Raw genomic sequence first — 12,111 nt, 5'->3', positions numbered from 1 at the left:
TTATTTACTTTTAGAACGGGATACAAAATGATTGTCATCGGAACTTTAGCAGGAGGGCTTTCATTTGGTGAGAATTCGACTCCGAAGAGTTTAACAAGACAAATAATGAATTTAAGTACAGGTTGTCAAGGCCATCATTAGGAATGTTCCTACGTGCCTCAATTAGTGGAAAAAGCACGAGTTGAGATTTTTTCTTGGAAGGGGAAGTAATAGGAGCTTTCCATCCAACGCACTCGACCCTACATCCCTGTTGTTAACCATCAAAGTTGTAATTGCGACCTTACGATTCGCTGAACTGTCACGCCCTCCACATACCCCTAACGAATTTTTAATACAGCTAAAAACGCTTATAAACAAAAGCTGCGAGCCTCTGGCGGCGCCCTGTCGGGTTTAATTGCAGGTTTAGTGCCGGGGTTCATTAGGATATGCAGGCGCTTTTTTAACGCGATTATGACGTCGCAGGGTCGGTGATAGCCGTCGAGGGTGCGCTGGGGGCGAGGAGGGCTGCGTCACGTGCGAGGTCCGCACTCCGCAGCCCCACGCATGCGAGACCGCGGGGCGCCGGCCGCGCAGGCGCGCCCCCCGACTGCCCCCGGCCGTCAGTCTGCCGCCGGCCGCCGCGCGCCCCGCCCGCCTGTGCTGTGTCGAGTCGCGCGCCGCGAGTGTTCCCAAGTGATGTCGACTTGTGACTAGTGCCATGCTCGTGCTGCGCTGTGTCCTGCTGGCGGCACTCGTCGCTGCCGCCGCCGCCGCCTGGCAGGAGAACGTCAGGCCCAAGGTCTTCGCACAATTAGGTGAGTCCACCGACAATCGGCATAGAAACATGTCGGTGTTAGTGAACTCATACAACAATAGACTTAATAGCCCTCGAAGCCGATCACGACAGGGACCCCACAAAGTTCGGTACCGCGACGCGCCGACTATCCAATGTTTATGTTGTTTTGTTTGACGACAACGCGCGAACAAACACTCCATTCAAAAGTTCCCGTGTTTGTGTCAAAAGTGTCACGAGTGACTGCCACGAGAATTCTAATACGTGTTTAATAATAACGAAATCTGAATAACTGATTTCAAAAAGTGCTGGGATTGTCCATGCAGCATGAGAAGACATAGAAAACATAAACTCCAAAGGGTAAATCCAATTGGAGTAAACGAGAATGTAAATCAACGACCGATCCTGCGCGTTGTATGTAAACATATAAACTATAAGTAACAAGAAATACAGAATTGAGGGCAGATAGGAAAAATACATGTTACTTAACCTCTGTGGTGAGACGCACTAATAGTAAACGTCATGTCAATGAACGAGTCTATGAATGAACTGAGTCTCCGTTTATATGCAGAAGATGCGAGTGTTTGAAATGATAAACGAATTTCAAAGCTTAAGTAAACTTGAAGTAAACTCAATTCTGAGTGAAGATAAGGCGACTGTCGTTCATTGCATATGAACAAAATCCCACAAAGGGACAACTGTGCTACGAAAGTGCAACAAAAAGTGATATCAGGCACAATGTTGGTAACATTCGCCGGCACTCACATTCTAAATAGAATAAACAGAAATGGCTGTAGGAGCGCGCCTTGCGGTACACCCATAACGAGTCGCAGTCACGCGACAGTTAGTCCTGCAGGAATAAAGCCAGAATGCACAACTGTAGCGGCATTGTTTTATTGTGCAGTCTGCATTGCGGGGGACGGCCACGTGGCTCTCATTAGTGCAGCACAAAGCGAAGCAGTTTGTTCTGCGTTTTGCAATGTTACGCTCGGATTAGCGATCCACGCGATGTTTAACGTAGCGGACGGAACTTTGTCTGCACTATTGTATGCGTTTCGTAATGTATTTCCCTTTTGAAGTCTGATTCTCTATGAAAAGTATGAATGCGATTGATTAACGATGAACCTTGAATTGGAATAGCAGACGTCAACGTTGCGAATGAGTCGGTAACGTATCCTGCCACTGTCGCATATCCGGCTATTGTTTTAGTCGCATCAGGTTTAATGCAACGCAATGTTAATGAACTTGGCCAAACGGTAACGCGAAAGGGATTGAATACATTTTCAAGTGCATCAGGTCAAGTGTGTGCTGATTCCAACATGAGATGTACAGTAAACATCTCTAGATTGTCAACGAGACGGGTTAATTAGAATGCTATAGTTAATGTGTTTGATGTAGGGACACTCATAGTGAGCGTGTCAACACCTCTCTGGTAATATGATCCACCAATCGAAATTAGAAGGGTCAAACCGGTCAGTTTGACGGTCGGTCAGCGTGCGGTTTAATATACGATCTTCGGTCAATATGCTTTGGGTGTAGGGAATGGCGCTCTCTGTTATAAGGTTTTTATGGGATTCCCTCGCGTTATATTTCGGTCGTTATTAGTGTCACATTTGAGATCATCCCAGAAATATGACACTTTATCGATATTATTAAGTTTCATATGTAGTCATTATTTCTTTCTTACGCATCTTTATTTTATTTTATGTTTTTTTCATCTGCCGTAACTTGAAATGTAGCAAATGTCGACAAGTTTTGGAGGATCAATGACATTCCCTAAAATTGATGTTAAGATAAATCCCAATTCAGAGAAGCAACTGAATATTCAACGTGAATTCTCAAAATGTATGAAATGAAATAGTTTATCTGATGAAACTGCAATATTAACAGCCATCTAGCTTTATAATTGCTCCACATTCTAGACTGGAATCCTAAGTAACGCAATCGACCAGCACTTTGGAGTACAGTTACCATGCCTTGGGAGATAAGTACTGGCAATCTAACTAACCTAATTTAAAATGTTACTGTACTCACGTCCGCTAGAAACTGATATCGTTATTATTGCCGAAGTATGCCAGTGGAATACTAGGTAGATGCACTTTAAATTGTAACGAGTGTTCGTACATTTATATTTGATGTAGAATTCTACCGGTGAACGGATATTTGCTAAATAAATACTGGACCTACAATTGTGAGTCAACGTTTCATTCTTGAAAAAGAGAATATGGAAATGGAATAAGTTAAGGACGTGCCGTATAATGACAATACATGATTAATGTATGTGACACTCTGTAAAGTTACATACGATTCAATATCAATAGTTCTTTGTAGTAGTTATTGTAGTAGTGATGATGATGATAAGTAGTGTTGAATTTGAAGAACATAAAGAATTGGGCTAATTTATGGTTTCTAAAGCTAAAGGTTTAGCAGATATGTAGAATTCGTGGAATACTTCAAGGAAAACATTATGAATCAGGCAAGTGCTATCATGAAATATTTGAGACAGGAAGATAAAGTGCCGTTACAAACTGGAATGTTAGCAGTGAACAATAAAATACAGGTATAAGTAGGATTATATGTATAAAAGAAGGTTTCCAGTTTAAAATCATCTAGACCGGTTCCTTAGAGTGGGCAGTCGGTGAAGCGCGGGGTACTGGCTGGGATGAAATCTGTGTGAGTCACAAGACGGTGACTCAATAAGTACTAATATTAACACAGGTCAGGTTTGAAAGCTTTCCTCCTTTTAATATTACTGATCATAAAAGCGGAGGAAATTAAATTTCGTAATACGATGGCTTCCTTTATAAATTACGAAAAAAATACCCAAAGAAATAGAATAATGGAGATAATAAATTCTTAATTAAATATTAAAACGCGATACTCTACATCAAAGAGTCTACAAGGGAAGAGGAAAGTAAATAAAACAAGTTTGTATGTTTACAATATTAAAAAAGTACAATATGGTTCCGTAAAATCCGTGGCCGTCGTGCTTTGCGTAGGTCCCCTTAAAAAAGGAAAGATTTATGGTCCAAGGTTGGAACAGGTGACTGAGTCTTTAGTTCAATTCTTTCCGTTTATGGTATTGCGTTATGGGTTCCGACACCCTCCTTTATGCTTTAACTGCGTGGATTATAGAACGTTTAAGTGGTCCCATAAAATAACTGTTCAGTTACAACCTGAAGAAGAAATAAATTACTTAACAGGATAATGCTTTTATGTCCCAAGAATATTTTGTACGTGTCGCGTGGTGCCTTATGGGTATTTATTGGGTTATTCGTCAAGAACCAATACTTTGGGGAGCTGTTATGTGGTAGGGGTGCATAATACTTCTATGACGGAGCGTTGTTTATGATTCCAGTATGGCTTACAATTTATTAAGTCTCTGTGAGGTCTCGGGAGTGAAGCTATTAATTTTTTACTCAATAGGTTTTTGTTTAAGAGCTTTGGAGGGTTCGTATTGTACTGCATTAATGCGTAATTAAAACGGATGGCATTCAATGAGCTTACATCGAAAAATTTTAAAAGCTTACATTTAGTTGGTTAGTTTTTTCGTCTGAATCAATATTTTTAGTTTTGTTAAAATGCGTCATTATTTTTAAACTGTAGTTACTACTTTCAATCTGAAGGAACTTATATCATAAGTGTTAAATAGATGATTGTGGTAACTGTGCTGTATCAGTTAAGATGTCAGTTGGAATAATGGACTTTTGATAAGAGTTCCGGCCAGACCACCAATCAATATCCGTTGCTCCCGTAACGTGCGTTAAAATAATTCCAAATGTCAATATTAATAAAAATGGTACCGCTACCGATAAAAGTCAATCAAAAAAAGGACAAAAGTTCAAACATACTGCAGCACAATTGGTTATAGAACGAAGGAATGCGGTTGGAGAAGAAAGCAAAAATGTGTTTAATGGTAACGTGATACGGTGACTAATAGACTGTGCATCGTCTTCTGCGGTTAGATAATACGCGTGAAGGAAAATGAGATTTAGGGTGAAGTATTAGGGTTTTGTTTTGGTTGCGGAGGGTTGTGAATGGTGGAGACAAGTATCACGCACGTGCGTACGGCGTCGCAGCGGCGAGGCGGGGGCAGGGGCCGCCATGGCGCCGCCTGGCGGGAGAGGCACAACTTTATGACGACGCGATGTATTGTCTTCCCAGTGTGGGATTTACCGTTCCTTTTGTTTTTATTTTTTCGGACACGCCGATTAATTTCTTTTAGTGGGCGGTTTGGGGTCGCCGGTTTCGCTTGTACAATCAAATTTTCCTCTTTTGTTTTTGAGGCTTTACTTAAGTGCTTTCGCATTTGCGACTCCTCACTTCGCTGTTCAGCTTAGAACTGCGAATACTTTGTTGTACATATACATTGTTCTATAAATATAGCGAACCGCATGTGCATGGCATTTGTTTCAGTGTGCGTTTCCTTTGCGGGAGTTCGAAAGTGCTTTTCTAACTTTGTGAATGCGTTGGAGATCGTCTACAAGTTGAATTGGCGATTAGGAAACACTCGCACGTTCGCTTCTATACTAGATATTCAGTATTCGTTTTAAAATTATTAAGTTTGCCTAACATTAAATTTTCTTATTTCCTTAACGTACCTATTAAAAGTAATTTGAATTAATTTTCTTGTATGAGAATTATTCTTTCGTATTTATCAGATCATGTCTTTTTTTTTCTCAATAAAACTATCAAATCATATTCATAGAAATTCATACCAAACAAGTTAAGAAAAGTGCCAGCAATCGATCGTCCCAGCTGCTCTATTCATATTCGTATGAAAAATGGGTTAGAAACGGAATCAAAGAAAGCTGGCGGATTGAATGGTGTTTTTATCCCAACCCTTGCTGACGAGGGCTGCGCAAACATTGGTTTAGTAATAAAAATATTTGTCGAAATCCTCAACGGGGAAAGGAAACTGTATGAACGGTAGACGATTCTTTGCAAAATACAGAGAGAGCGCGCCTATTCCATTGTCATGCAGTTTTTAAACCGGGATTAAAACGAGCTAATCATGAGTACGGAAGGGGATGACAATCAACTCCGGTTTTGTATCTACTATGCCGACTTTTTTTCCTTTTTTTGGGCCAAACATAATTAAAAACATTTATACACGAGACCCTACATTTTATAGCTCAGGTTAGAGGGGACAATTAGCTAAGTGTTTTCTTGTGTCATGCATTTAATATTGTACCGTTTAGTTTACATAAACGTTTACAGCTACTATTAATTTTATATCACCGTCTAAAGTTCCGATATCTCTTTAATTACTTTGGTTTATGCACAGCGTGATTATGTGAAATCAACTTGATAAATCTTGCTTCTATGTAAATTCAACTTATTTGTAGCAATTAGTATTCTATACGAGAATGGTAATTAGAAGTTTCTTGGCATATTTTCACGATTGTTTTGTACTTCAAATTCTACTTGTTCATAAGGCTTTGTCCAAATTTTCTTTGAAATTATTTTATGAGCTTTATTTCTGGGAAGGTCTTGTTTGGATTTATGATAGGATTATTATTCCATAGTGAGCTAGTTATGTGTCACCCCACAACAATATGCATGTGCGATAAATCTTCATATACGTTCTCATTTGCAGTGAGTCGCATTTAAAACCCTTCTCATTTGAAAAGGCACCGATGAATGGCTCGGAGTCAATGGATCGTAAGAAATGGGCCAGTGACGTGGAGAAAGGCAAGTGAAACGTGTTCCTCGACCATTTTATAAGGGTCCCTGAGAGCTTAGTGGATTCCTCTTGTGTGTACGCGTGCGATAAGTTTGCAATGTGCGATTTATTTTTCTGATAATACGATTTAACAGTTGTGCTGTGACGAGATAGGGCAAATGGGCTCATTATCGTGTGTTAAGAAAGATTAACCGGTGGATTTGGTTTATCTTTTTCAAAGTTATAGCTGTGAAAGGTGGATGCACATTTTGATATTGATTATGAATCTGTATTTTTAATTATCAAGTTTTAGTCAAAATTTTGTAGATCCATTTTTATTTCCAAAAACTGCTACGTACGAGTACGCAATATAGGTCGAAAATATGTCGCGTTTTGCATAGATCTGAGGGGTCCGTTAATGCTGGTGGTGATTCCAGCCCCGTTAATGAGCCAGGTGGTTCCTGCACAATGTGGACCGTAACAATAGGAATGTAGCGGCTAAGGGTGGATCGCACCCCCTTCAGCACACTGTATGAATTTAAAATAGCGATTTTATTTTGATTTTAGTTTTGAAATTCAAAATGGATAAGCTTTTGTCGATGGATAACGATTTATTCGATATTGATGGACTTATAAAAACGAGTACGATTATTATCGATACAGTTAACAGCGTATATAACTATCAAAGCAAATATAAAATATTTGAACTTGACATGAAAGTGCGGATTAAGAATCTTTTCAAAGCAGCTTTTCAAGCTGTTCTTTTCTGAGAGATTTCTACAGATTCTTTTGGCACGTGCTAAGGTTCAAGTTGATGCTAACTTTGTAAGAGGAAGCGGCATTAAATCAGATTTACTACAGGTATAAAATGCGGTTATATTTATACTTTCGAAGTGGTATTGGAGATTGAAATAAACTTAGTGATCCGACATAAGTAATAGGAAAGTCCATTATTATTGGGCCACAATATGGCTGTTTCTGTGGTTTTTTATCAGTATTATTTACTTGATCATCTTCATCATTATTTTTGTCATAGGACGCCTTCTGCTCAGCATAGGCCTCCTCTTTTACCACATTTAGTCGGAATCGCTCTATCTGATTCTTCACTGAGGTGGTAAAAAATAAAATTGTACCGGAATTGTTAACAATACTGTATCAGACTGTAGAATGGAATTTCCTCATAAACCCGATAATATTGCTCAATGTTCGCCATTGTCTTACATGGTCCCTTATGTTAGATTGGAAGTGGGTGTACATTTGATTATTTATTGGATCTTAAAGTGGATGACATCAATTCTACCAGCACGACCTCACATGATACTAAGTGCTTCTCTCGTTCCATTTCTGTTACTTGATATGACATAAGATGTTCAAATTAGAGTTTAAAGTTTCTTTTTAATATATTTTATGGTTGAACATATTGAATTGCTTTATTCGTTTCATTGCGTAAGATGGTAAGTAGCTTTTTAATATTTGAGTCATCTGTCGATTTGATTACAGTTTCAAGAACATAATCAATCAATTCCAAAGCAATATTGCTTGATAAATTAATGTTGCTGTTCCTTTAAATTGTAACACTAATGGCCTAACTTAAGCCATAAGGTACTTAAGCATCATAATTCAAACTTACGACAGTGTTTATCTTTGATCTTAGCGTACATTTTCGCAAGTGTTTAGTAGACGCTAGCCAATCAACGGGCGCAGGAAACATAACTTGAAACAGTGAACGGGTTCAGTATATTTAGAGCCCTAAAAATAAAACGTATCGTGCGGCCCTTCTACACTTGAACTTGAGTCGGGGTCAATGACCGAGCTCAATGATAACTGTGCACTACTGTCTACTGTTCCGCTTCTTTTACTTTCTTATGCATTTAAGAGATCATTCATCATTTCATATGGAAGACTTATGATTTATTTAAGCTCATTTTAATGGATGCTTTAGTTCATAGTGGCAGGTGCTTTACTGTACAAAGCTATAAAAGTAACAATCTTCAGTTCAAATAATGTATTAGTATTCGATTTTATATTGCGCTTAAGTGATGACGGCTGCCTATGAGATCTTTGCTTTTCCAGAATGAGCCCTATGAGTTAGGAGATAGGGTTCAAATGGCGATGCATACTACTACAATTGGTATTGTGAGTCTAAATCCCAGTGCTGTCTTTTCAAATTATCGAAGATCGAGCCGGAAACTACAGTCTAGCGACTGTCGAGTTTCACACAGACTAGATTAACGATGCATACGGCTTCAATGATAACAAATAAGCTGGTGTGAAGCCCATGGGTGCCTTTATGCTTATATGCTTTTATTTGTAAAACTTATGATAAGCGGGTATTAGCCTAAGAGTTAATATTGGCAAAATAATACATTTTCGTTTAGGGATACTGATCAATCCATATTTGATATGTCACACTGTTTTACTGCAATTGCAATCTCCATTTCCCACGTGGTATTACATATACTATAGTTTTTAGTCCATAATGTTGAATTTCTTAATTTTTGTATTGAACCATCTGATCAATCGAAAAAAACAGGTCAATTTTATTACTGTCACCATTACCTAACGGCATAATATAGCCGTCAATTCAACGAAGAATGGATAAATAAACCTTCTCATTTGTGGCAGTGTTGTGCATAATACGGAGTATTGTGTCGACTATCGATTACTCTATATTCGGAAACATGCCTGCGATGGCTCGTCGCCGAGCGGAATAATGTCTTCCGCGGCATTCATTTAATGTTTTATACTACTTCTTTGATATTCTCCTTTTATGAAGCTAAATTGTTAGTTGGTGTTATAATGTTTGGATTAAATTGTTTCTCGTTTATTGTGGAAATAAAGTTCTCCTTCCTATTTCTTGCTGCGTTATTTTTAGCCTTTTGTGTGCTATTGTCATGTTAAAGCTGTGTGTCTTTTATATTTTTATTATGCGCATTTTATGTTTTATTTCTTGACATGTCTGTAGCTTTGTTACTATTTTTATCTTGTGCTGTACTCTTTATGGTGGTTTTATTCCTTTGATTAGCACATCGCTTTTACGTGTTGAGATTATATAATGTTACTTTTGGAAAGGTTCTTCGTAATGTTATGCTAACATTTTCCAACGCTCATTAGTATTGTGTGTTTCCAATAAACTAAGTATATTGCTGTTGAAATCCTAGGACTGCCTGAAGCTTAATTCACGAAGGTGTAAACATTCAATGCAGATGTCGAAATCGGCCTGTTTTACAGTTAACTCGATCAATACACAGTTGAATAATTGAAGCAATCCGATCTGTTTCGAAACGTTGTGTTTAAAGAAAGTGCATCAACCGTTTATTTTCATAGAAACGTGAGAGCTTTCGTTGCCGGAATTCGGGAAGCGATCGATTATAATGGTAACACGTAAATAGAATTTTGGGGATTCAAATATTTCGAAATGAATTTGTTTGTTGAACTACTTTTTACTGCAACTTTTATTTTACTATCCAGCTAATGGAAATACTATCCATAATCCTAGAGTAGATGTATGTAACTTTTTCTTGTGTTCAATTAATCACCTTATACTACCTTATTAAAGCTACTTTATTTCTGTATTCTGGATTGATTAACTCCCATACCATATAGTACTCTGCCTCATCATTTATTACAAAGGTGAAAGGTTGCTTCCAAAATGCCACAACCCAGCTATAAAGGCAAAAGTCAATAGGCATATATAATAATACTGCTAGGCAAGCGTGCTTCATTCAAATAAATCCATTTTTGCAGACTATTACGCGGTTAAACTCTTACCATGAACACTGAAAAGTGCTCGAGACGTCTGGAACTGTTTAAAGTTAAATAAACTGCGAATTTATTTGTTAAGCCGGCTTAGTATGCGTTTGCGTTTTTAGACGAAGTTGTAACTATGCTCGATGCTAACGAACCTTTTTGGAGAACACTGCAGATTGCGTTTTTGGCAAAGTATTTTACATTGTGTTTTGCGAAGTAAACTCTTTGATCTTTGGCCCATGTTTTGTTTCATCGTCATTACATAAGCTTTAAGTTTTACGTACTTGACCTAAGGTCTCATTTTCTATAACACTGTCTCAATCAATCACCAGGTATTTTAGACATTTTGTCGGCCGTTGCTTTCCACTGAACTGGATTTAAAAATACCCCAGACTTTAACTTCTCAGTAAAGACTCTTTACTCGTTTATTTAAATAGCCGTACGTTTAGTTCTACATAAACAGTACAATGTTCCAGTTCCATTCATTCCTTTATTCATTTGAGTGGAAAGAACTAGTGAGGGCCAGTAAGTTACCATGAAGCGTGAATGAAGGAGGGCCGGCAAAGGAGGATGTAAGGGATCTGTAGGGAACTAGGGATTACACATGATGACGGTTGTTTCCTCTCTATGGTTGCATATGTTAGAAGCAGGTTATGTGTTAGGTTGGGGTTTTGCGTTTAGTTTTTTCTCTATATTCTTTTTTTTTTGTAAAAATGTTGAAGCAAGTTCTGATGTTGATCATTTTAGATTTTCCGCTGTCAGTTGTTACTGGTAGTGCTTCTTACAGAGGTGGCATTGACATCTTCTTTTATCATTTTATTTGGATCCATATTGCTTAGTTAAACGACTAATCAACTAAAGAATACGAGTTGTTAGGTTGAAATTTTTGGAATTTGTCATAGAACACCATAAAGTATATGTATGTGATAGGATTTAATGCGATTACATTCGATACGGTATAATAAAATTGCTGTCTCCATTGAAAATACCCAGCTAACTTATAATGGTCGTTAAATCACATGCTTTCATATATAATATTCCTTTCTGTCTTATTCAAAGGGGTATCAAATTGCATATCTCGTGTGTTCTAAATGACTAATAAATTGGAGTCGCCCGGGGCGCCACCGCGCGCTACTTACGCGTGATAATAATTAATGAACTTATGCTAAGGACTTGGTACAACTTTTAAATGCGCTTTCCCCTTTTCGTACTAAGTTGCGAAGTTGTTATAAGCTTCCTTTATTAGAAGGAATGGATTAGTTTTATTGTGTAGTACCATGTAATAGGGTTTTTTTTAGTTTTTATTTTTAGTCATTAACTTTTAGCTCGTAATAAAAAAGTACATTTATTAGCAAAATTAGCCTAAATAAGATTTGAATGCAGCTGGTTAACTGAGGCATTTCTTCTCCTGAACGTAGTTTTGTGACTGGCTTATCACAGGCAGCATTTTATCTAATAATCTGTAGCTCAAATCTTACAAAAAGGTTTGCTATGTGAACTTTTCTGGGGAAGGAGGCGCGGTGTAAAATTATATTCTTAAATAGTGTCGTAACTCCAAACAACATCTCGCAAAATACAAAGTAGGTAATACCGAAACACCGTTACGTTTGCCAGCATTATTTTCCTCAGTATAAAATACCTCGCAAACCGCTGATATCGCCTTTATTAAACTTATTGTGCCCCCGCTGTCATATCGTTACTCATATGACTTTTACGACACATGTCATACGTAATTGCTTAGGCGCTGCTGAATCCCCCAGCCACCAAGAAAAACTCCCTGCCAAGCGATTATAATCTCTACGGGTGGTATAAACATCCCTATAGATATAATTTAATATTGTCTATACTTAAGTACTATAGTGGTACAACACTAAATCTGACACTAATCCCGCTTGAAGTAGATTATGATGCTAAAGAAATAAGA

The 12,111-nt window shown here is 38.0% G+C and overlaps 1 protein-coding gene across 9 annotated transcripts in view; it reads left to right on the top strand.

Moving 5' to 3' along the window:
• Positions 1-587: 587 nt before the first annotated feature.
• The window catches only part of LOC110371297 (semaphorin-1A), a 301,020-nt gene continuing 289,496 nt past the window's right edge, over positions 588-12,111 (top strand). For all 9 annotated transcript variants that reach the window (XM_049845238.2, XM_049845241.2, XM_049845245.2 and 6 more), the window contains exon 1: positions 588-794. In XM_049845238.2, coding sequence (XP_049701195.2) covers positions 698-794 — 97 coding nt within the window. In that variant the 5' untranslated portion in view covers positions 588-697. The remainder of the gene's footprint in view (positions 795-12,111) is intronic.

The sequence above is a fragment of the Helicoverpa armigera genome, chromosome 15, assembly GCF_030705265.1.
Source record: "Helicoverpa armigera isolate CAAS_96S chromosome 15, ASM3070526v1, whole genome shotgun sequence".
Lineage (NCBI taxonomy): Eukaryota > Metazoa > Arthropoda > Insecta > Lepidoptera > Noctuidae > Helicoverpa > Helicoverpa armigera.
Note: the sequence above shows the minus strand (reverse complement) of the source record. Positions and strands in the feature narration are given on the sequence as shown.